General features: G+C 39.9%; 1 protein-coding gene across 1 annotated transcript in view; it reads right to left on the bottom strand.

Moving 5' to 3' along the window:
* Positions 1 to 403: 403 nt before the first annotated feature.
* Positions 404 to 27390, bottom strand: part of LOC122573403 (alkaline phosphatase-like) — a 234674-nt gene continuing 207687 nt past the window's right edge. Inside the window, exons 8-9 of the mRNA XM_043739705.1 lie at positions 15844 to 15965; positions 404 to 10361 (exon numbers count right to left, since the gene is read on the bottom strand). Of these exons, the coding sequence (XP_043595640.1) occupies positions 9969 to 10361; positions 15844 to 15965 (515 nt within the window). The 3' untranslated portion in view covers positions 404 to 9968. The remainder of the gene's footprint in view (positions 10362 to 15843; positions 15966 to 27390) is intronic.

Here is a 27390-nt window from a genome sequence, read left to right as displayed (position 1 = left end):
TAAGACTTTGAGAATAGAATTATAATCGGTTTCTCTAAAAGTATTTCAAGTGGATATTGTAAACAACTACTAAAATATCTAATCTTGCACGGTATGTTTCTATTCGTCAAAATATTTGAACAAATTTCGTATTTTCCTAAATCTTAGTTTTCTCTGCACGAACGAGATACATAACCAATTTTCACTTGGCATTCATCAGGAATCCTTAAAAGAGGAGAAAAGCTGTAGGAGGAATCAGGCAAATAAATCCAACAACGATGCACATTTCTGTAATCTCTTTTTTTTTATGAAACAATAATATACAGATATCTATAGTAAATTCCATCTGTAATAATTCGTGTCCACATTATTTACAGAAATATATTTATATTCATATTTACTTCCTTATATGTATATATATATATATATATATATATATATATATAGATCGGTGAGCTCGTTTACCTATGTCGCAGTTTTGGTCTCACGGATTATCGTGCTTGTTACGATCGACATCGCGACGCTAAAACCTTAACCTTAATTCGAGTTTCGTCGAAAACGTTAAGCTAGGCTTTCACGACGACGACAATCATGTATTTCTCACGCTTTACACATACACGTACACGTACACATGCATACACCCTCTCACGCGCATCGGATAAACGTGACATGTAACAGACAATTTCAAAGAAACGTGATCAACATTTAAAGCCTGGCTTTTCTGCCTCTCTTTTTTCACCTATTTTTTCTTTTTTTTTTTTTCTTTAACTATGAACATCGCGATCGAACGTCGTTTCCGGTTTTCATCGTTGTCGTCGAGACAGAGCCAGTGACGTATCAAGATTTCTCGTTCCTTTCTTTCTTGATATTTTATATTTTTCATATCAGTTCGGTTAACGGTCGTGCCTCGAAGTTCTAATGTGTTCGATAAAGCTACGTGTAAAGTACGAGCTAGTTAAAACGATCGTTTCTGACAGCCATGGAATCGTACCGGCAGGGAAACGAACCAGAAACGAGGACGCAATTCCTTCTCTGGTCGGGGCCCACAGTTACGAGAAACACGGAAACACGGAACGACACTTTCCTCGTGGAGCTCCTTGGTGCACCTTAATTGATAAAGTTGGTTTTCTAATCGTGTGGAATCCGACTGAACTTTGCGTTCGCGTCGTACTCTTCACGGCGATGTTCCATTCTAATCGTTGCCCTACTTTATCAACATTGTCTATTTCATCATTATCGTTCGGGACATTATTGTCGCCTGTGAATTACGTCTTAATTTAAGTTGTCGATCGATAATTCTGCGTGATACGTTGCTCGATAACGTTGTATATGCAAATAAACTTGTGCATTATACATATATTCTGTGTATTTGCATCGTAGGGAAAGCGGCGTACAGTGGCAAACTGAACGAGGTATTGAAAAGTAAGGAAGCTTGTTATTTTTTTTTAATGTCTTTATAGTGCAACATCTTTCATTAGAATATGTCTAAAGCAGATGCGTAACGATTCTAATTGAATGTTATAAAAATTGCCGACCTTACAGTATGTGTACTTTGATAATTATTTTTCTGCTTCGTTTGTTATTGATACCTGTCTTTTCAAACCATTTTCGTAAGAGACCCTGTAGATTTATTACTTTGAAAAGAGTACGCTTAAAGGATATCGCAGTGAACACTTTGATTCCTCGATTATACCTGTATACCTGTAACTTCGTTGTGTAGTGGCATTGAAATTATAAAAACGACAATCATTTTTGTAAATAATCATCCTCAAACAAGTATTCTAAATTCTACATCAAACGATATTATTTTGATACAATATATAAATGAAAAACACTTGATAAAAGACACATTGAAGTAACTTTAATTCCTAAATAAATAATATTGGCCTGTGAAAATTAAACTCTTCGTTTAAATATTCATTCTTCACTCATCCTTCAACCAACAAACTAGTGGTTTATTTATTGCCCCTGTTATTATTTCTACTCACCTCTACGTTATTCTCGTGTTCTTGTTTTCATTTTGATGAATATCGATACCGATATTCAATATTTAATTACCTGTAATTACGTTTCCCCGTTTCGATGCGAGATACTGAACACGAATATCGCTGAAAATTAACTATCAAATAATCAATACATCATCGATAGAGACATAGGGGCGCGTTCAACTATCCCCTTCGCTTGGTTTCTCCAAGTGTGCAAATCTGAATGGTTCAGAGGTAGAAAGGTCGAAGCCAGCCATTGTCCGTCCACAGGACATAGGAAGTTAATTAACCTTCAACGTGGAGCGTCGCTATGATTTCGTTTTCGTCGATTTCGAACGATGCCCGATCGAGAAACAATATTATACGGCCGTCCTTTTCTCATCGAGACAGCCTTAATTGCCTATCCGCATCGATATTCGGCCAGAATTAATTTTCAGTTCACTCAAATGTATGATCTTTCACGCCTTACACCGATGAAAATGCAAATCGAACCCTGGCTTTTCTTTCATACAACCTGAAATTAATTTTCAGTTTTACGTGGTAGTAAACGATCAGGTAATTCTCGTTCGAAATAAAAGAAAGGAAAAGGAAGGAGGATGACGAAGGGCTTAAAGGTCGTGGGTCGCTGACGACCGTTCAGTTCTTTCTCGTATAATTCGATCCAATCACGAGCTCGGCCCGCTCGATTTCGTCATCTCAAAATCTTCCGACGAGAGGAATCCTACTCGACTTTTTTCTATTTTACGTTTACCAGACCGGATTAATTTCCCACTTTTTTCTACTTCACGTTTACCGGACCAGATTAATTTCCGAGTTTAGGCCACAAAAATCGATTTTTTACCGATCTTTGTTGAACAAAAATTATTCGAATCGTTTAAATTCATTTGGTCCTTGCTATCGACATGATATTTGTACGAGCATTTGTCACGGAGATAGAAGAATTCATCGCAGAGATGTTTAACCTCTTTCAAGAAAGCTTCATCGCCTCTAAGAGAGGAAAAGTTTCTTTAAACCTTCCCAGATAGTCTTGAAATACGTTTCATGCATTCGATCAAAAGAACAAATATAAGTTGCGGTTATCTGTTATCGTTATAACTCAATGTATCGACGAGTCACCAAAATTTCAATACCTTTCGCAAACGACATCTCTTTAAGATCCCATACGGCTGAAGATACACACGATCGTTTTACATCGATCAGAAAAATTGTTTGCGCTATATTTACGGCGCGTTCTCCAACAAGAAGAAGAGGGATACGTTTATTATGTGATTTTATTAGCGTTCAAAACCGTCCTCTTATCGAATCGATGAGCAGATCGTAAGAACATGGTGGCTATAAAACAGATCGTAACAAAAGAACCAGGCGATACTTGCAAAGTATCTGTATCCTGATCGCGCGTTGTCTTTGAACGATCACAGAAGAAACGCAAGAATATTCGTTGTCTTTCTGAACTAGTGCACGCTGGTTCACTCTTGTGCTGAAAGGAACGCTTTTATAGCGTGTGGCCGCTGCGAAGATCGTGCAACAAATTGCGTGGATCTGCACGGAGCTGCCGAACGGTCCTTTCGTTTGAGCGTTTTTTATCGCTTTAAAGGTATTGGTTCCACATGGTTGCTTTTAGCGACAGCATAGGAAAAACGTAATACGTTTTCTTTTGATGAGATTTTTTAGAACTTCCTTCTATATCGCTGGGATAGTTCCACCCCAATTGCGAACTAATATTCCGTTTTAATATTTTCTACGCCTAGTCTATCCAAATTCTGTATTTTCGTCGGAAAAGTCCTTGCAGTAAATTTATCGATCAGTTTCGCCGACGCACTCTTATTTCCCTCGAAAATAAAATTTCTCAAATACGTTTAGCGACCAATTTTTCAGAAAGGCGTTCGTTCTCGATTCGATAAGTATCCAATAATTTATCGTTCAATCCTACGACACAGTGGAAAATTACAAATAAAAGAGAATCGCATGAAAAGAGCGTTTAAAAGGAACATCTTCAAGATGTCAATAGGAAAGCTGCTAAACGACGCGTGTAAACGAAACGTAGCAATGGAAACAGTTACAGGAGATGAGTTATCAAAAGAAGTTCTCAGTTTTCAGAGTTTCAATCCAACAGTGAATGCCATACTTGTACTTAACCCCTCTCCTTTTTCATCCTACACTCGTGTCATTGCAAACGTAGAATCACCATAGGGATTTTTCTTCGCTCGAATGGTTTATACATCGATGCAGCATAAGCTATTTCCACGACGAAAGATAGTTGAAAACGTTATCTTCCACTCGGATAACGAACGATATAGAGGTTCGAAGGGTAAAAGGAGCTCTAGGCTGGCTGTTCGCCTGCAATTCCCTTGATACCTCGTGGTAACGGATGAGTTTCATCAGTGAATTCCGCCCCAGTCGACTATAGGGCTCTACCTATAGTGAATAAAGATCGAAAGACTTTTAAAAAGCTACGGAAACGAATGCTCGGTGTTCTCGATTTTCGAATTATTTTGCACGAACAAACATTCTCCATGGTTCTCGATTGTTGACCCGTATCGGTGATCTACGTGTATATTACGCTGATAGTTTTCTAACTATTGTTTGTCGAAATTGGCTAACTGCTCGCTTGTTGTTAGAGTTTGGCTAGTCATGTTTAAAGAAGGATAACCTACGAACACATGTGTGTTTGGCGAATGTGCAAAATTTACGTCGTGTTTGGATGCTGAGCTGCGTACTTAGTGATATTTCGCCGTATACGCGAGTTTCAAAAGAAAGAATATTTGCTCTTCCCATTTCCTCCAACGCCAGCCAACCGTCTAATTCCGAGAATTTATTACAACGAATGTACTCGGTTTTCTAATTCAATTTTGGTTCATTTCGGGTTTTCAACCTGGATGTTGATTATTTAAAATCTTGCAGTCTTAAAACCGACGTGTGTAAGCTTTATATGCGATCATGATCGCTCTTCGATATTATATGTATTCGTTAGTGTTTGATTTTTCAAATTCTGTAACATCGTCTTTTAATTCTAGTTTCTTATATCCATCTTTTAACAATAACGTTGGTTTGCTCCTCTTTTGTCATGGAAATACACGGCTATGATGATGTAGACTCTACAGAAAGAGGAAAAAGTATTCGATGATCTACGTTAAAGTTCAGAGCTCGAGCTTATTTCGTCCCATAGAAAATCCTACATTATCTTCTTACTTTCCATTTTTGTATTTCTGGCTAACGTACGTACGTACCACACCGTTCTCGTACAACATTCTCTTTAAAGTACAGGAGATATAAACTCGTACAGAATTATTGAAACGTAATTTAGACTCACAATTTGTTAAATATTAAATTTAATATAGTATAGAATATCGATAAGCGTTCGAACGTAGTGATATTTATAAATAATACCATATTGAGGCAAACAACAATACAAATATCGTATGCTTTACGTTACACCGTGTGCGACTATCGAGACTAATGCCACAGCTGAATCGATTTTATTCTTTCAGTTTTCACGTCTGCAGATACACTGCTTGTATACAATGTTGATATATGAACAGAAAAAGGATTAGCTTGGGCGTTAGGATGAAACCAACAGCGCTTATTATAAACGAAGAAACACGGAGAACGACAATTTTTAAGAGGACGTCAAAGCAAAAAAGCATTGGATGAAGGAGTTTGGCCCCTCTTCAGAAGTTCAGTAGCGAGCTGAAACAGTCGTTTTTCAAACTTTACAGTTACGCTCGACAAATCTGCTTTTTTTCCTCCCCTGCTTAAAGCTTCGTTGTTAACTTCGTGAAATCTTTCTGGAAACTTCACGACCAAGTTTGTTTTTCCCTGAATGCCTGTCTATTGTTTCATCATTGTCTGCTGGTGCAGCTGTGCATAAATCTTAGCGTTTGACGTTTGCATAAACTCTACCCTAGTTTTTCGACCAAAAACTTCGTTTTGCGATAACGACCTAAGGACAACAAAGAATCGTCTAAAAAGAAAACCTTCATTTCACCGAGTATTTTATAAGTTATAGCGATTTTATCATATAGTCTCGTATAATAACAGGCAACGAACATAATTTTGAAATTTGCGATAATATTAATAAGAATCTCCAGGTAATAATAACTTTCAATCGGGTTTAACGATAAACTCTAATTAGATAACGATAATAATAACAAATGCATTCGCGAGTAATTCAGCTGGAGAAAGTTTGTAACAGCAGTTTACGTCGCCTGGTTACCAGGTGTCTTCGTATATGTATCTAATACATACACGTCACAAAGAAACGTTCACTCGAGTTTTTATCGCGACTGCAGTGTTACTAATCGAAAATTGATTAGTTTCGCCCATGCACGTTGCACTTGCGCCATGTAAGCATGCAAAAACATGATTCGTGGGATCTACGTACAAGGAACGACAAACGTTAACAAGGCAAATGAATAGAGGTAGAAGCGCTAGCGATATGTAAGAAGTCCAGAGCGAACAATTTCTTGCAGAATTAATCCTCCGCAATGAGGATTGCACTTTGACTTGAAAATTGAAACTGTTTATTCGTACCAATTATTCGTTTGTAATTTGGGAATAAAAATAAGAAAATTTAATCAATTTTAATTCGTTTTTCACATAAGCAAACAGAATCCAATTATAGAGGGTTAAAACAAAGTATTTGAAGCTGGGCAATTAAAATACAGAATAACAGAAATTGTATTTCCAAATATAATAAAAAATAAAGAAGAAGCGCTTATGAGCGTTTCAATTCGATCCAACAATCCTCCCCCTAACGACATATATATATATATATATTTGGTTTTACAGCGTTATCTTAAAGTATCATTTGCGTTTAAAGTATTATTCGTGTATTTCATCATCGCACGGGAAATTCTTTTACGACGAATTAAACGAGACGAGCTTCGCCTCTACGAAATACCTTACCCTTCGCGATATCTCGAAAACGAATTTCCCTTGTTCTAACGTTCTTCCCTCGCAAGCAACAATTTACGCTTAGATAAACTTGTTTCTTGCCAACGGTAACGATTCTGATACCAAGTCTAATGGAAAGCTGACAACAAAGATGAAAATATCCAAAGTCGAAATGAAGTTTCCGACGAGTACGTGTATCGAAGAATTTGTAGCTGATCTCTGCAGTCGTTGAAAATAGAACGTTTCAATGAACACGTGCGACGAAAATATCGACTGCCGCGCTTTATACATTATGAAATTTTCAACAGAGTGATTCGCGATGTAGAAACACGATGATCTTATTTTTGAAAAATCTACGATTCGGCCTGAGCACAATCTCGGTGATTTTATTTCGCGGTGGTACAGAGCTTATGGAAAAATATCATATTCAAATAAATCTCTCTGATATGCTGATTATAAATCGAACATCAGATACTGATATAGGTGGAGAAGTATAATAAAAGTAAAGAAAAATTGAGATCGTCGCGTGAGAACGTCCGATATATTTCAAATTTATGCAAAATCAAATTGCTGTGTATCTCTTTGATCGTTCAAAATATGAAAATCATTTTATATATTTGAAATTAAAATTTTCAATTCGTAATAACGACGCATTGCCCCACCTAAATTCGAATGACGACTGTGTATTACAAGAGTTCATTTGGAAATCTCGATGGTTCAATGCCTCGAGAATCTTCTTTTCGACGTGGATAGTAATCCAGGATCAAAGTGAATCTGATTTTGCAAATGGTCGTTTGTGTCAGATCTGATCGATCGCGATTATTTTCCCCTCAATCTTGTCGTTTTTTTGCATTTCTATGGAGAACACGATCGACCTAATCACTGCTTTGATCGAAATTCGATCCAAAAAAAAAAAGAAACGAAGTTTGAATGTTTCCTGAAAATTCCAGATGACGAGAGATTGCTATTAAACTCGATATCACAGAGCGAATTATCATACATTTGAATTAAACGCGCTTTTCTTGAGAGTCCCAGCGACTGTCGCTCGTTTTCGAATCTCAAAATTTCCATTCAAATGCTAATGAGGGGGCCCGCTATAACAGTTCCGATATTATTTGCATTTCATCTGTTTGCGGCATAACTTTACTGTTATAATGTATGTTTGCCCGAAAATTTATTTGGAAAGTCAATTTGTTCGATCACAGATAGTTAAATCGATCTTTCGACTTTTACGTAACGCATAGCTGTAGAACAATTTCAACAAATTGAACAAACGAATTGGGTACGTTTCTACGTATCAAGTACTTTCGAAACACGATATTAGTAGAATTATCTTGAAATGTTGTTGATGATATAATTCCATTCTATCATACAAATTTACTATCTATTCCCACTGGTGCAAATTGTTCGACCAATTGAGATGGATTGTATTTTCAACTTCGATGGAACTAAAAAATAAAAATAGTCAAAAAAGAAAAAAGAATGTATTTCCCCATGGAAATATCCATTTTATCGACCCTCCATTCTTTTCATTTTCATCGTTACAGAATTAAAATTTTCATAGAACGAAAATATTCAATGAAACGATTGGCACGATCAACCGATCGATGTATTTCTTGCGATATCTGTAAGTTTATATATATATATGAATAATATTCAATGTACCTCTAACCGGACAACCTCTTACCCTATAACACACCACACTTCAAAACCACTTCTCAAACCGAGGAAAAACATCGTAACGCAACGTAACGTAACATCACTCTTGTAAGAATTACTTTCACGAATTTCGAGCAACTTCCTCGACACTTTCATTCGGCGATCGCGTCCGGATCTACACGCTCGACACCCCTTTAATCGAACCGAGTCGAGTCTATCGGGGAACTCTTCGTCGATCTCGGATGAAGTATCCTCGTCACGTAGCACTTGTAAACCCCATTTAGATTCTGTGAAAGCTTTGAAAGTCGGCGAAGTTCACCGAGCTGCCTTGGGATAGTCATTATCGTCGCAAATTGTCCTCTGAACTGCTTTGGATTCCCACCCTCTCACCGGGTAGCACTAAATTCTTTGCGAAATTAGGCAAGAACCGTCATTAACTGTTCGCCGAAGTGAGCAGAACCGCGACAGGGAGAGGAAGGGAGGTAGAGAAAGACAGAGAGAGAGAGAGAGAGAGAGAGAGGGGAAGGGAGAGATAGGCGGAAAGCTTTCGCACGTCGTTCCATAGAGTCTGAAAACCTTTTGGACACACCTCCGCTCCACGACAAATTACCACTTCACGTTCCATCGTGTGTCCCCGTTTGCAAAACGCTCCACGTGAAACGCGTGACACGCCCGCTACTCGAACGGTTGGCCCATAATCTTCCAGTCGATCGTTCGACCGTTTTGGAACGTCTTCAGGATCGCGTAGTATGCGAGATCGTCTATTGACTCTTGACGCTGATTAACCGAAGGCCCCCTTCGATCCACATGGGTATACACGTTTTATGGAAGGCTGTTTCTAGGAAGAAGCAGACTCCAGGGGCTGGGATTAATCCCGTTCCCCTCGAGGTGACGTAACAACCAGTACAAGATAAGAGACAGCCCCTCGTCGTACATTAGCCATCCGTTTAATCTATACCCTGGATTTTGTGAACAGCTTCCACCGGAGAATAGGCGTTACACTCGATCGAGGGCTCGACGTATCGAGAGCCAAGTTGATAAATTATTCGCTCGTATCCGTGCGCACGGAAATTCGAATATACATAGTCCCTGGTACTCGTTTTCCGTATCCTCCTTCACAAGCCACTTATTCTCTCGTTTTATACGTGGCTTCCGCGATCATTCCCACCAAGGCGAAGGAAAGAATTAATAGACCTTCGGTTTACCCTCATCCGGTTGATTCGATCGAGTTACAATTCAAAACCCAAACCAGAAGAATCTTCTTCTGCTGTTCCTACCGCTCGAATGGTCTTTCGATGTTTAAAATTTTTAATCCCGAAATACGAGACGAGCTCGAGAGATCGTTAGGATCACCTGTTGTCCTCATCCTGACAGATTATCTGAAAGCTTCCTTGGGGTGGTTCAGGTCGAACGTAACTGAGAACTATTCACCGGAAGAGGCTCTAACGGGCATTAACTCGTTCCCTCGAGCAGGCATGGTGGAATGGCAAGGATAAGGGGCAGCAGAACACTGGTTAGCGAATGGAAGCCAGCCGGTTCGAGAGACGCGCCGGATTTCGTGGGTGGATTTCTGGCCTGGTCATTCATCACATCGCTGGATATCGCGGCGCTGTTCGGCTCCGCCGAGGGACAGCTTATCGGGGCGCTCATTGTGTCGTTGCTGGATATGGAATCTCGGGAGCAGCGGCTCGCGTGGTGACCCAGACAGGAGGCGTACGAGATCGCATGAGGTATGTAGCTCTGGTCGACGCTACCGGAGAACAAGACATTCGCTAGAGGACCAATGGCGAACACTGGCACGTCCTCGCCACCGTGTGTCGCCCAGGCACGTGGTACTCCAGCCGTCTGCAATCCAAAACCAACGTTCCAGCGTTAATTGCATGGATCAGCTTCTGCGTTAATTACGTATATATTTATATGTGCGCTTTGCTGTAAAAATTTGTACAAAATTTGGGTATTTGTAAGTTGAAGAAAATGCAATGATTTATTTGCCTGGACTAATAGTCGTGAAATTTTACAACTTACGAGGCTGCCGTTTTTCATTTTAATGGCCATTTGACAAGCGAAATAATTTATGTCGATAACAAGTTTATTTATACATCGTAATATTTCTTACTTACTGACTTGAATATCAGCCGCTTCAATATAAAATCGTGTAGTCTGAAAATTTCGCATACAATTGAGGTACCACGTACGACGTGCGCGTCGATTCCTTATTGCTGAAGTGAACCCGTTCGTAATCCGCGTCGAAAGGATAATCGCGGAACAGCGGCGATAAATCACGCCATAAATTTCCAGCCGGTACCGCGATTTCCCGGCGTGAACGAAATTCCAGCCGGCGGCCTCGTTACCGAAACCAAGCCTACAATTTCAAGCTTGTAATTATGATGCACGAGCAACTGATATTCTCCGCAACGCCGATAGAAACCGACATTACGACGTTTCCGAAGCTTCAGGCTATGCTTCTTCGATCCGTCCCGCCCTCTGATTTCTCTTTGTTTACAACCCCCAAGCGAAACGAAAGAAATGTAGGTAAAAAGAAAGCAAAGGGAGAAGAAGAAAAAAATATGCTTCACGAGGGTACTTTCGCGAGTACGGTCGAAACGGTCGACGAACCCCTTTAACACGTTCAACCCCCGCGATCGAATGAAAGGGTGCATCCTAGAGCGCGGTGCGCGACTGGTGGAAATCTTCGCCTGTGTAGAAAACGAGCAACGCCGCTAGCTGGTACTTCTATCGAGCATACGGCGTATAAAACTTTCATCGAGCTGGAAAGGCCCGGCAGCATTACGTCTCGTCGGGAATTGAAATCGGCATGCGCGAAACTTTCGTAGAAAGTAAAGATACGTCGACACAGTTTTCTTCCGATCGTCCATCGAAGGATCCGCCGGCGATCACGAAACGCTACTTAGTTCGCCTTTTATGGAGTTGGAACTTTGCTGTCGAGTAGATATACAGCCTGGATGTGAGTAAGGGGTAAGAAGGGTGATTTGACCGTAGGGGAACGCGTGGAACGGATTAATGTTCCGTGTTCTTTCTCGTGTAAGCTGAGAAGAATCTTGCGGTAAAGATGGATCGTATAAAGGGAGATCCTGTCCGCTCGTAAAGATCATCTAGACACGATGATACGAAGCTTTGTCTTGGAAAAAGTTGGAACAAGTATCTACGCTGTGTAGCGATGTTTTTATATATTTTAAGAAATTAAAGAATCGGTTTGGAAATTCTTCCTTCTTCCTGATTATTTCTTAACCGTGTTGTTTCCATGGCACTCGTGTAAGCGACAGTTTTACTTCGTTATTTCATTGCTTTTATCAGATACTAATCATAGAAATATAGGTAATTTTTCTTTGACTCAGATTGAAACTTCTCCATTTATTCCAATAATATCTCGAATTCTACAGAGCTGTTCAAGACGAATGCATCGAGACCGCTGGAATCGTTTTAAGTCCATTTCTTCCTATAGTTCTTTGCACGGAACACTTGCGTAATTTATGACAGGTTACCCGTGTGGACGACGTTGCTCTCGTAGAACGTTCTTGTCTAAGAATTCCCTAAGATTTTCCCGAAGCTTCTGGCGTTCCGGGAAGGATCGAACCGAAGGAACTCGAATACCTCGACCTATTTTGCTCCCGTTGTTCACGAAATTTCTCGTGTAACAGCTTTGCTTTATTATCCGTGTCATTGGCTTCTACTGACCACCGAGTCTAGCGATGAGTCAAGGATTACAAAACAGAAACGTGCAATTTACCGACAGCATTATCGTTGGGTTATGATGTATTACAGTAAACATTATTTAGACAGCGTAACACGATACGTACAGGAGACAGGAAAGTAACAGAAAAGAGAAAATCGATCGAAAGTCAATTTCTCATATCTGTAGTGGCAATTCTAGAATCGAATCGGTTAATTATCATTGATTAATTGATTAATAAGTTATCTAATTTGTTGGATTATTTATTCAGAATCGATCGTTTATAATGAAGAACCGTATAAACAAGTAAATTCATCGGCTTTAGAGTTTCATGAACCGAATTTGCCGATAAATTCAGGCACAGGTCAAATACAGTATTTAATTAAAAGTACGACACCAATAGGATAGCTCGTATGCGCAACACTAGGCAAAATATATTTGCCAACTGTATATGTAGCGTTATTTAAAAATCCACTTCATCGGTATATCTTTCACTCTTTTTGACAAATATTGTATTTTCCAACATCGTTACAAGCGTAAAATACCAGTCGCTGATTGCCAAAGTGTTGTTTAAATTGGTAACAAGAGAGTGAGAAAATCAAATCGTCCGCCGAAAAATTAAGCTCCTGTACGTTCAAAAAATAAATCTTCCGGGTTTTATGATAGTGGAATAAATAACAAATGAATACGTCAGCTTGTCCCACGATCCGGGAAACTCTTCGCTGAATTATACAGAGCCACCAGAGCTACCAGTGCACTGCGACGCTATAGGTCAGGGAAGAGAAGGTTAAAAAGCCGTCGTAAAGCGTCGAATCGAAGTAAACGGGATGGCGATCCCTTGGGATAGCTAGATCTCTTACGATCGTTCCGCAATAGTGGCCGAAATCTACGCGGCGCGGCGGAGTACGATATCTCATGGAATTATTGTCCGCCCGGGAGGCAAGCTTAAATATCGCACAGCTATGCAGTTGCCATCCATCATCGGACCATTCGAGTCGAACGATTCTCCAAGCACTCTATCGTCTAAAACCGTCGATCCTTGTCGATGAACGGAAATGATATTCCACGCGAAGTAAACAGAGTTATCGTGACACGGAACAGCCGGTCGACCAAATTAGCCAATCGGACCCGATCAGTTGAACGTATTATCTCCTTTAAAAGAATAAAAAATACTCGTTTGATTATTCCGTTTCGTCTTGCCGAAACGAACGGGCCGGAATAAAATTGGATTTCTTATCTCAGTTGAAAAGATCGTAAAGGAAATACTCGAGTGGCAGATGATTGGATCTTAACCAGCGATTTCGTTCATCGATCCCGCGGTAACGTTACTTTTGCAACGATTTTTACTGTCAGCTGTATCTATGCGTGTAGGAATGGGGGCGTAAATAGAAATGCTCGTGGTGGATTTTTAGTGGAAGGTGAATGTGAATGGGACGTAAGAGATTCGAACGAGGAGAGAGATGTAAAGGAAGGAACAGATTTTCTGAATTGATGACCTACATCTCTCGGGATTTTTTGATTAAACGACAAAGGAGTGAGATTTTCCATTTGTCTCTGCCAGGATGGCTGCGTACATATTTGAACAAAATATGTAACTTTCGTTATTTAATTTAAAATGTAAATACGAGGAAATAATCGCATAAAATGTTGATAGAATCAGTACAGGAAAAAAAAAAAAAAACAAAATTCGATGCAGCTTCGAAGTAAAATAAGAGTAAAGTAAATAAACAGTAAATATGTAAAATAACAGTAAAATATATATTTTTGAACTCAAAACAACACGGCATTTCTGAATATTTTAAAATTTTCATCGGATAGGTAATTCAACCAAAACATTGTGCATTTTAAAATATATATTTAATAATGTATAATAATGTATAATAATCAAGTTAGCAAGAGTTATTTAGCGAGTCAATTTTCCAATCATTTCTAACTTCTATACGCAACGTACATGCCCGTGATAGAAGCCTCAAGGACGAGACTCGTAAAAATTGATTTTCCATTCCGAGACAAGGGAAGAAACTTTATAGTGCGTGCTACAAATTCCGATTGCGAATCGGTTGCGGTGGCAACGATTATTGCTTATCGCGTTCGTGATTACTGATACGCGAAAAGACGATATTCCTCTGATAATAAGCTGCGATATATCTAAATGAACGGTTTGATTTCGACCAATTAATTATAAAATATCTTAAACGATATCAACGAAGCTTTTGCCTATGAAATTGCGAAAGGCAAACAAACTGAAAACAAAAAGACTAATAATAAAATAACATATTCGTCGTCAACGTGTATTTTTAATAAAATTCACGTATATTTAAAGTGTTTCGGAAAAAAAAGAACAAATATATTACGGAGGGAACGGTCACTTTAATGAACGTAAAACTCTTATAGTTCTATTCATTTTCTCTCCGCCTCTCCTTGCCATGTACTCGCCACTCGTTCCAATTTTTCTTCCTCCTCTTTTGCATAAGTCTTATGAAAACGCGCTTTATTTTTGTGAAACTGGGTTACCATTTATTTTATTAAGACTGAATCGCATTTCTTTTCTTTTTTCTTTTTTTTTTTTTTGCCTCAACCAGAAACAGGCAAAGGGAAACTCGAGAACGTTTTCGTTTGAAGAACGGAATGTTTCCACACTAATTAACGTATAATTGCGCGACTCTACGTGACATTTCTTTCCGTGTTCGATCAATCGACGCTCGAAATACCCAGCCACCGTTACGAGTAGTAAATTCGAACAAGAAACTTTCAGCTGGCCGATGTGCAAATGTTAACGAACGTTACGAGAGACTGGAACGATGCTGTGGTCTGTTCGCGCGATTTTAATATTTCCAATTTTCTCCGCTTTGTAACGATCATTCTAGTTAGTCCGTGTGACATATCCGAAGAATTAAACCAACAGCCGATGCTAGAGAACGTCGGGTATGCGTTTAATATCGCGAAACAGGGATGCTTTCACGAATACGTCCAACGAAATAGAATTGCTTTTTTAAATAGAATTTATTATCTGGGATTGAAGCCGTCTACTGGTTGATTTACAACGCGAACGTTACGCGTGATAAAGCTTTCAATACCGTATTTCACCGTGGAGTACTATACCGTACCGTACTTTCCTATGAATATCGTACTACAACGCGATAAACAAAAACCTTCTTTTCAGACTGTCTCAAACTTCGTCCTTTTACTCTATCTTTAATTAAGATCTGCTACAAAAGTAAGTTCCGTAAGTTCCTTTGCACTCGCGAGAAGTTTCTCGCTTTAAATCACTCTTCGATAACAAAAGACTCGAATTTACAATACGTACCGACTATACACATTTCAAGAATATTTAAGTAAAAGAGATCAGCGACTCGTGGTTAGATTAAAAGTTATCAGGTCGGAAAACCAACCGATCGTCGGTGACCATTGAGTCTCGAAAACGGAAATGTGAATGAGAGGATGAAAGTGGGAACGGGGACGATGGAGGACGGAATATATGAAGTTCGAAAGAGTTCCATCGAATATTTCGCGAATGAACCCCTCGACAAAGCGTGATGGATTTTTAAACGTGCCCTCGATATTTCAGCGCGATCATTTTCCGATCCAATAAACAGACGCGATATCTTTACGAGAATATGAGCCGGCCGTTTTTACCTGAATGGAATCCTTGCCAGCTTCTCGTAAAATATTCCTCGGCTGCGTGTACCCAGGTCCGTTGCTGTACAATAACGTTGTATACGGTTGTCCATCAAGATCCGACACCTTGCTGTCAGAACCTGAAGCAAAAAAGGACATGCGATCGGCTCATCAATCAAAGCTACGTATAGAAACTGAGCGTTGTACATCGAGCACCGACCGATTAAAAGAAGTACCCGGCTGGGTATCATTAAGTCGTTATTTCACGGAAAATCAACGTTCCTAGTTAAGGATTAGCGAGAACAATGAGATATCCTGGCTTTTTATTCGCGCCAGAGAACTCGATCACTTTTAACGACGTTGTTTGCCCGAGTGATGGATAGTTGCAATTTAGTTTCACGAATGATGAATGCTGAAAGCAAACCTAGCCGAAATCCGTCAGGCATATAGAAAATGCGAACTTACTCGCCAAGGTAAATGAGTATCAACTTCGATAACTTTCCATTGTTAAAGTATAGAATTTCATTTCGTTTCACTTTGATCAATATTTCTACTGATCTTCTTAGCTCTTTCAAACTTGATAACAATTTTAATCCGGGATCGTAAGCACGGCACTCTGTAGAGCAAGTAGAAGTACACGATAAAACATCCCAAACATTTTCAGTCGCAAATTCACAAAGCGAGATTCTGCAAATACTTTGGACTCGAGCTCTTTCTCCAGGGCCTGTTTGTTAGTTAACTTAATTTAATGTAGTTGGTAATTATTAATATCCCCTGTAAATTTATTTATAATCATGTTAGCTGTAATACAACAATAGACAAGAAATGAATGGAAGAACAGGATGTTTCTTGATTTTACAAAATCGTGGAACAAAAGGAGACGGTATATGGTTCTGCACAAAACCGACACAGAGGCGGAGAAGGGAAGAGATCGAAGAACACCGATAGAACGCTACATGGAGTTTAGTCGAAGCTATGTTAAAACATTCCGAACGTTCCCGGCGTCGAATCCTCTTGAACAACAGCCGATCTCAGCATCAAACACTTTAATCATCCGCCGTGAACCGCGGCGAACGATGAAAAGAATTCCATCGGGAATTCCGCAGGCGCGATCACGTCAGGAATTAAAGGCTGTTTAAACTGCTATCTTCGCGAAACTAGCCTGGCCACCGCAAAACACATTAATTGTTGGAAAGAACCGAGACCGTCGTTTCACGAATAAGTGGTTCAGCTTCGAACAAACGGGACAAAAAGAAGAAAATACGAAAGGCAAGGAGTTAGAGAGGAAGAAGACGTAGCGAGCAGGAGAATCGGAAGAATAGACTTCAGGTCCATAGCCGCTGGTGAATATGTTTTATTCAAAAGTGTTCTTCATCGCCCTCTTTCTGCTACTTGAGCAGGAATCTTGGAAAAAATAATAGATGGTACCATTGCCGTTTTACGCTATCCGTCGTTTAACAATGTATAATTTCGCCGTTTATTCGCCGTGTAAATATAGCAGCACTCGCATTAAACGCATTAACCGCTTTCCTTTAAAGATCGTACGAACAACGCCCACCTCCGCGTTCAACTGTCCGCGCACAAAGCATTATACATGTGGCATTATAAACACAGGTTTAGCCGGCTAATGGTACTCGGTAAAGAAAACAAATTCCAGGGGTATTTATACAAATTTTATCACCGATTCTCGCAATCGTTTGTTACTTGTTCCCAGAGTACTCTCGAAATTACCGTGATATCTTTCCGGACAGCCGGCTTAAAAAAGCGAAAACACTTTGTGTTTAATAGGAATCTTTTATGCAAAGAAAATGTTACTCAGGCATACGCTTCGCTGTTCTAACATTTTGGAGTAAGGATTGTATTGTTTCTCGTAGTTCTTCAGAATTCACTTTAGTTTTGTTCCGTGGCTCGATCTTTTACAAATGAATTTTATTCGTCGCTTTTGTTCGTCTGAAATAGATCTTTTCAATTCTTCATACGCGTACCGTCAGTTTCAAATCGGTCATTATGAAACATTCGATACGTTTATACCGCTTTCGTTCTACACGACCCCGGAAGAAAAATAATCCAATTTTGAGCGTAGAATTGTTTATTCGATATGATGGAAAGGATGATTGGTGGAAAAGCAGATCGGAATTATGGTAGATAACACACATCATGCACGCGTTCGTTTCATTCGCGGTAAACTTTATTAATCGATCCTTTAAATAATACCGTTCGAGACTAATTGTTCGAAAGGAATGCGGTCACAGAATAAAGCGTAAAAAGCTTCGAAACAGTCTGTTCGAGACTTCTTCTTTATCCTTCCCGGCTAAATGGGCCGTGGTTAGTTTTAGCTGCTTGTTATTTAATTATGCGCAATTAGTCCGTTTACTCGTGCCATTCAGTCGAAATAAAATTGAGTTTAAAACGCTTCAGGTGTTTCTCTTTGAACTTCGTGTTCCTTTCTCTCTACCGCGTGTAATGGCTCGTTCGTTGAGTATTGAAAAAGCATTACTTCGCGCTCCGTCGTTGTAAATGCAACCTACTACAAAAGGTATTGATGTGTTAATGCCGCATCGTTATATGTATATATCTATATCACATCTATATCTCTCGCACATAGAAAAATGCATCGCAATTACAAAGTATACGTGACACCGATGAAACGATGACAACCATCAAACTTTCTCGCCCTCTATTTACATTTAAATATTTTGATAAACAACGAAGCGTTCTACAATAATGAAATATTGAAAATCAATCACGTCTAGCGATATAATACAATTTTTAACAAATTATTTTTCAATTTATCGAACCTTTTAATATAACCTGGCGTTTTATGCTATGAAACGATACGAAGGCTAAAACTGTATAAATATTTGAACGATACAAATTGTTCGGGAAACGAACTACAAAGAAACGTTGCTGCTTTTTGTTAAATAATTATTATTTTTAATTAATGAATAATTAAATAATATTTCGTTTAATAAATATGTCCACAATGTGTCGTTAAAATCGTAAACGAAATATTTTGTTTGTAAAGAAAATCGAATCATCGAAAAGAACGGCTTTCGTGTTTCTCGTTTTGAAGCCACGTCTAAATAGGGTAGAAACGTTCGCAGCTCATAATCTGCAGCTCGAATCGCAGTCGAGCAAATTAAACGGTAGAATCGTTTTCAGAGTTAAGAGCCTCTACGCCGTTCTCGATGCCACGTCAACTCGAGGGTACACGGAAGTATCTTCCACAACGTCGACGTCTTGTAAATTGAAGAGCCTATCCTGGATGATTGGACTCGCCTCTTCCGATTTAGGTATTCTTTCATGAATGAAAATACAATTTCATCGTGAATGCTGTCAAGAATGAACAGTGCAGCTTTATTCTCCTTATATGGAATCAATTCAAACGATTGCCATTTCGCGATAATGAATTTTCGGTTAATCGTGGTGCTTGCGTTTCGCGAAGATGATCGATAATTTTATTTGATACTAGATAATTTTATATATCGATAAAAAATCCCGTATAAATTGCGAAATTTAGCATCAGAGTTAGCATTATCGGAGAGTTTAGTAGAAACCGAAGTATCTTTCAACTTTAACATATTCCGCTTAAACGATACGATTAATTTTTACTTCACGCACTTAGGAACTGTTTAACACTTAACGTTAGCGATTTAAAGTTTAACGAGATACTTCTAGAATTCCTATATTCCCAATATTTCCAACTCGAGTATTAAACTCGGAGAAAAAATTGGCGAATAATTTAGAAAGTAGTTGGAACGTTTAAAGACACTTTCATTCGAAAATTTCATCCCTTTTCCGAGCACATCGATTTAAAACGTTCTATCCTTACAAAGAGTTCTACCGTTCGATAGCTGTCAAATCAAATAAGAGTGCGCGGTATCAGCGGTGAGAAATTAATAGGTAAAGAGCTTTAGAAGTTGTCGATAGAACGTATAGCCTTGGCAAGCATGCTTTTTCCGCATTAAAGGAACGCCCGGTATTATTTTCGTTACACGGTAGAACAACGCTGAATAGCGTGGTTTGTGCCAGCCCGTAGTCGACACCACCGTAATGCTTTATGTAATGTAGTTGAGCCGATTATGCGGCAGCATTCTGTCATTTATTATAAATGTTAATTACCACGTTGAAACATCGTACACATCACGGAATGAAACAGTGGGAAAGAGAAAGAGTGGGAGAGCAATCTGGAAAGCTACAGTCACACGCGTGGTGCACATATACGCGCATAACGATACGACAGATCGATAATAGAAGCGCAGCTGCTGCTGCCCCAACAAAAGAACTCGTTTCACGTCTACCATTTCGAAAGAATTACGCGACTTTACAAAAGAATCGGAAATGAGAATTCGAAGAATCGTCGCTACTCGAGCCTGCAATTATTTATCATATGAACGGGCCAGGCAATCGTCGCGATATGGGAAATCGATGAAACGTTCGAAAAGTAAATTCAATCACAGCGAATTATACTTGGAATCCTATTTACATCCTAATCTTTATTCCTTTCTGTCAAGATATTTCTAGGAATAACTTTTCTTTCCAAAGCACCGGATTTTTATCGAACACGTGCTCTAATTTCAATTTTCGATACGTGTATTCTAGAGAATTCGGGTCAAGGCGTCGGCAAACTTCTTTCTTTCAAGAAACGAGATCGGACGATTAGAAGATCCGAGGTAAACAGCGAGTGGAGAGGAAGATGCCTACGAATCGATGGATCGTGAATTTACAGCGACACTCGTCAATTCAACGGCATCGAAAAGAACAGAAAAGCAAAGAGTCATAAAGCTGCTTTCAAACTGAAGTAGGAGCGAGTACGCGGTTTTTACGACTTTCTCTCGTCTTCGCAAATGACAGTTTCAAATAAATTACACTCTTTAGAAATTCTCTTTCGCGGACTTTCTCGTGAATACCAGGGACATCGAGCCGGAAGCCTGTGCAAAGAACCCGTGTGTCAAAGCAAATACGCTAGAAACGTAGTTTAATACCGCATCGCGTACAAGTTCACAATTAATTAGATTAATAGCGAATAACAAGACGTCGCGGTCACTGATTTCATTAACCTACATTTAAATTTGCTCCTACTCCAGCTTTGATCGTCGGTCATAAAACCGTCCAAAGGTTAACGAACCTCGACTGTTAGTATTCGCGATAATATCTATGATGCGGTATGTCAATTTGATCAATCATCTCATTGAATAACGCACTTTAACAAGATTAAGATACATTAAGATAAATTATCGAATATATTTCTGGGAAATCTGGAGCAGTTTCTTTTCTCCATAAATTATGAGATAATCTTATGAAGGTAAAATTCAAGTATTCAACACAATTGTTCATTTTACGTACGCGATTATCGGAGATTCGTTCCATGAAAACAATCTGGAAAGTTGATGAGGATAACGATTATCAGTCAACGAAAATAAAATACTTGCCAGTGGTATCAGTCACTCGCGAATGAGTTTGAAATCATGAAAACTCGAAACACGGTCACAAACTCGTGAGTTCTACCTTATACGCTGCACTATACTCCGTATCCATAGATTGCGAACACCGGAATAATATCCCATCTTGAACTGCAGATACAGGAATCGAGTTTAGATAGTACGGACCTCGAACCTTAGGCGGCCAAGTTCATCCTGTTTTTTATATTCCGAGTTTGGAGACCGAGGCTTTAGAACTTCAGGTTCTACGATACGATTTGCATTGGGTTCTACAGAGCAGCGATGGCGAAATTCATGGGTTCATGCCTCAGTAGTAATTTAGGGCGTGCTCCACGATCACGTAGTTGTGGATTTTGGAGATCGCTTAGCGAAGTAATAATACGAGATGAGATCCGTGACTCCGTGGTTGTGGATTTAAACGTGGTTCTAGGTTTATAGGGACATTAAACGTCATAGAGGTAATTCGGTGTTGGTCCCACAATACGGTAATCGTAGATTTCGAGATTCCTCGAGCGAGTAATAAGGATGAGTTCCGCAGTTTGCGTAAACATTCGCTCTGTTCTTAATCGCTCGTCACCTGCTTGAATCCTTAGGCCTTTTGTCCACGACGCGTCGCGTCAGGGACGCGTGCGCGACGATATATCGCTCGCTGTATCTCGCTTCTATGCTGCGACCAATGTAAAACAGTGGGCGTCTGTCCACGAGGTGTTATCACGCTATCGTCTCGATCTCCATTTGTCATGACGCCTATCGTACACTGGCGCTACACTGTTCGTACACGTAACGTAATGTCGTAGACTTTGGGCTTTGTTTTTTGTATACTTTCGTGCAACGACCAATGTAAAGCCATCTCTGTAAACATCATTTCACGTAACGTTTTTCTCTACGTTATTCAAGAGATTCATCGATGAATGTCGATCTGTTGTCGTTAATTGATCGACCGTTACGATAAACATCAGTTACAATGCAAGTTGCGATGAGCTCCTGGTTGTGACCGCATCTCATGATCCGACAGAATGTAGTACCACGGAAGTTCAGTAGCGAACGGAAGTTTCTAGAATACCGCGAACTAAGCACTCTGGCTAGCAGTAACCATCCTTCGCTCTTAGATCGATATAAATCAGTCGGTGTTCTATCACGGGCCGCTCAAAGACGTTCGCCCTCGTCCTGGTTGCATGCTCGTTCAGCTTGGGCCCATTATCCAGCGACTATATAAGATCACGAAAGCGCATCGCCGCGCCGCGCCGCGCCACGAAAGTTATGCGATGCCAGAGGCTCACGAAAGTGGATATCTATTCCCGGGGTCGCCACCCCCTTCGCCGCCTCCTTAGAAGTTAAATTAGAGAACGAGGCTGAAAGAGAGAGAAGGGCGCCCGCTTTTATGCCGGGACACGGATTACTCGATATCATCTGCCGTGTTCTACTTTTCTTCCCTATTTTCGTGCCAGTTGACGAGCTGTAAGCGATCGAGTAATTGAATCGTTGGGGATTCCTTCCATGCCTTTATCCCTCTCTTGCGAACAGGAGCTGGTCCCTTCAAATATGTTACACACTTTCCTTGGTCTATTTTTATTTCTGAGATGTCATCGTTTTGCGTTTGAAAGAATATTTCTCATATCATATTTTAACACGCCCTATATTTCAAGCTGATGAACGCGGTTCAGTGTTAAAACCTCAGAGAACCAATCGTCGAATTAACTCGGCCATTATCAGACAGATCTGATAGTAAATCCCGGCATTTCCATCATTTACACACGCGACAGCAAATCAATTTCCAGGGCAAACACGTGGCGACGGGTTGAATCGTGGCCTTTTGGAACCACTGCGTCAACGAGAGGGGACACTCGTCCATTCGTTCCGATTCCAAGCGCGGAATCAAAGCCCGCCGAAACGACGACGCCGAGGCCGAGTTATCCGAGAAGCCCGAGCTCCAGGATTCGATTCGGACGAAAGGGCTGGAAGTTGGGCCAAACGCAGCCGGACGTCAAACAACCGAATCCCTGCCATTCGTTCCCATGAGACGGCTCGTCGACCGTAGACAGGAATCAATGACAGCGTGGCGCTCGCTTGAAAGTTTAATCGGGCTATCGTAGAACGGGTGGTGTCGCTCGATATTGTCACCTACGGGCGGACACAAAGGAAGACCGATGTTTCCCGCTGTCATAAAGCTGCCATGTCGCGGTACTGGCATGTTTATTACCGCGGCGGATAACAACCGTGCGAACGGCAGCCATTTACCAAGTTTCCGAATCATGGTGAAACACGATGGCATAGCGTGAATCTCGTGTTGCGGATTACACGTTTTCAAAAGGAACGTCGACCGCACGGACAACAGACAAAAATCCTGATCATTACCCCGCACCGAGATAAGAAGATGTTTCTAGGGATCCCCGAAAACTCGCTCTCATTTTTCCTATTCTCCGTATCAACGCCAAGAGCTGGCCACGTCGGATTTTGATAGCAGACCAACGAGGGAAACAAGCAGATGTCTCAGAAGGAAACTAACTGGCCTCGAGCTGGAACTTTGTTCGAGCGGTTTAATTCCAGACGGAGAGACTTGTTAGGTACTTGTGAAGGAGATAAGAGCGCGATATATCTGAGAAATATTCCATTACTGTAGCTTTTCAAATCACTAGGAAGATTGGTACAGACTATTATGAATATCGATAAATATGGGTAGAAATATTTTTCAGTTACGCGAATAGATATATTCTAATCTACAAAGTGCATGCTAAAATGACATACGCAATTATGCCATTATATTAATATCTGCTTCTGAAACTGATAATCTGATAATACAAATAATGTTGAAGCTTTTTCTCCGATTATTAGTTCCCATTTCCGTTTGCACAGCTGGTGCTAAATTCCTTTCGGCGGCTGCCGCTTAGAATTGTTTACAATCCATTCGTGGCCGGTCTTCAACGACCTAGATCCAGTCTCCGTTCGAAAATATTGGCGAACTTCCGTTACGGGAGACCGCAGTATAGCAACCGCGTTGTGGCCAGCATGTGAAAACGTGCGCAGACTTTTGGAACGCGGACCAAATGATGGATGTTTCAGGAATAAGTGGCAAACATTCGAGTCTCAGTCTCCGTCAGCATGACGTAGAATAGACACGAACGGTTGTATCGTATCGTTCAAGTTTATAATCGTCGATAGTTTCTCTTCTACGTACTTTCGCATATTTGAACGAACTCGCGTTTATTTCCTTGCTCGAATTACGCTAGTAACTTTTCGCATTTCCGTAATGTGTATTCGCGTTCGGAAAGTGCAGTTCTAACTCATTCACCTATGCTCGAATGCTTCTAGACACTGCGCTTTCAGTTCCTGCATCAAATATCGCATTGTTGGAACGTGTAATTTAATATTTAGCAGAAAGTATCATTTAATATTTCAAATTCATTTCTCTCATTATGTGTTAAATATTTCGAATTTTAAGCTCTCCGTTCAGAGCGTAGAATTAATTTCTTAGACTTCTTTTTTTTTTATTAACGTGGAGGAAATCCGCACGGATGCCAGGCCGCTTCTGGGGAAAGCGGCGTGGTAGTGCCGGACTCCAACCGACTAAAACCTCTACGATGATCGTCCCGGCTGCGATCGAGAGAGGCACGGGACCTAGAAGACCTGGAAGATCCTTTACGAATCATTCGGATTTTCGAGAAGTCGCTTATTTAAGTACAGTGCTTTCGATAATATGAATCTTGATAATTACTAGTTAATTTTATCCGTAAGTTTTAAAAGCGAGCTACCTGAGAACATTTACGAATAAATCACAAATCGCTTTACGCGTGTTGCATCGAAGGAAATCAAAGGAAATCCGTACACATATAACGATTTACGCAATTACGCGCAACCATACTCGTAATACGATACATTCACGGTTACTTACCTGGTAAGCAAAATTTCAATTAATAAACGTTCGATTAATAGGAATTTACACGGCGGGTGACTGTGTTCAAATGATGGTGTGTTTCAGTAACCGAATGACCAAATAATGAGCACGTGGTTCATCAAGATAATACGTTCGCTGTAATACAGTTTCGCGTTAAATGTCATAATCGAATTACATGGTCGCGTGGATATGTGAAACCGCTGATTTATAACTTCACAGCTCGTCATAATTTCATTGTAATGGACAAAACTTTCCTTTATGTCGGAAGCGTTCCTCGCATCTGTTAAAGTACTCGGAAATAAATGGCAATCGCGTTTAATTTCCTGACGCTCTTCAGAAATTGAATGAATCCTTGTCATTCAATTAACACTGAAAATAAATGAGAAATTCTTCAGCGATGCGGTATTCAGCCATGTCAAAGGACCAAGATTTGTTGAAAATTTGTAGAATGCAATTATTATAAAAAAATACGTACGTACTTTTGAGAATTAAAACGTATGAATTCTAGAGAATATTTGCCTCAATTCCGACAGTGGAAAATGAATTCTCTATTACTTTAGGATATGAATATTGAAAGTGGAACAAAGATATTTCGATCTACCAAACGTTTTGATTTAATTCAAATTGTCGTGGTTGGTCGTGATCCAATGATACAGTTGTGTAATATAATAAGCTATTCGCTTATCAAGACTCAAGTCGTTTTCAGTTACTCCCTTTTGCATCGATATCGATAATACTCGCAATACTGTCTACCACCATCCACCATACGCCCCTAATATTATTTTCTATTTCGCGAGCAGAACGAATTCGTCGAACGTCGAGATCGACTTGCGCCTTCAAACCATAGAAGAGGCTCAGGCGAAAAGCAACTCGTATTCTATGTAAACCGTGTCAGCAGCAAAGGAGCATCCCTTTTGGCATGTTGGTAACATAATTAAATTTGGTTCTTGCCTCCGGTATCGCTGTAGCGTGAACCGCTTTTCCTTCCATCTTGACGTATCGAGGGGATCGAACGTAGTGGAATATTGGATTTACATGAAAATTGATTAAGATTTTATAACGGAGATGCCAATGCATATCAATCCTTAGTAAATCGAAGAGAAAGCAAGTGATACATTATTATCGTATCATCTTCTAACGCGCCATCCATTTTATTCTATTTTATTATCTATGCTGTTTTATCAATTTTCATACTGAACGAAAAGATGAAGGATGATACCGTGGAACATAGTTTGGATAATTTCGAGCGTACAAAGACTTCTAAGTAAGGTCTCTGAATATACGGAACGTGAAATCAACGACCCCATTTGTTCACAAGTTCTTATGGTAATTTGTAAGCGGCAGACGTTTGAAACTTTGCGTTCAGAGTGAAAGATGACCATAATGTTGTAGAACATAATTTCGACAATTCCGAGACCGATAACCTCGATAACCGTTAGATTTTATGCCATCAGTTTCGAAGACGTAACAGTTAAACTGCATATTTTATAGTACCTATGAGAGCTGAAAAACTTTTAAATCACTCTAGTTCGCTAAGATAAAACGGTCCTTTAAACTTCTTGCTTCCTTACGAACTCTCGATGCCATCGGATCTTTCCGAATTTTTGCTATGTTTCTACCTTTCACTCTTTTATTTTTCATCAGCGTTTTATGAACTCTTAGTTTCTACAACCTAGAATTTTTCTATATTTTCCAGCGTACACATTATCTAAGGGGAACCTATGGGAATTCGATGGATCGTCCAGGTCCTAGTGATCCGTGAGGTCTTCCGTCTCTGCAAGTCCCGTCGAGTACAGATATTCGTTGAATTCTCGAACCTCCGGAACTTCCCAAGAGTTTCTAAAGCCCCTTTTCGATCGCTGAAAGCCCGTTGTCCAAATATGATGAACTCTACGAAGATTTATTCCACGATCTCTCCAAATCCTTTGATTTATTATTCGATACGAGCAATTTATAGCACAGTGTGCAAAGAGAAAAGAGAATAAATGAAGCGATTATTTTCAATTTCTCACGTTTCACTATTCTAGTGCCATTAAATAATGTCAATTAAAGACATGTGGAAACCTCAGTCGCTGAAACATATTACTTTTATGAAAGCGTACTCTCTTACTGCTCTTACATGGTATCTATAGTATCTATATAGTCTGTATTCTTATAATGTTCGATGAAGTTTAAGCTCCTTACGTTGTCAAAGTTATTCCATGGCTTTCTTTTCTTTGTGAATTGATCAAT

The sequence above is a fragment of the Bombus pyrosoma genome, linkage group LG12 (genome assembly GCF_014825855.1).
Source record: "Bombus pyrosoma isolate SC7728 linkage group LG12, ASM1482585v1, whole genome shotgun sequence".
NCBI classification, from domain to species: domain Eukaryota; kingdom Metazoa; phylum Arthropoda; class Insecta; order Hymenoptera; family Apidae; genus Bombus; species Bombus pyrosoma.
Note: the sequence above shows the minus strand (reverse complement) of the source record. Positions and strands in the feature narration are given on the sequence as shown.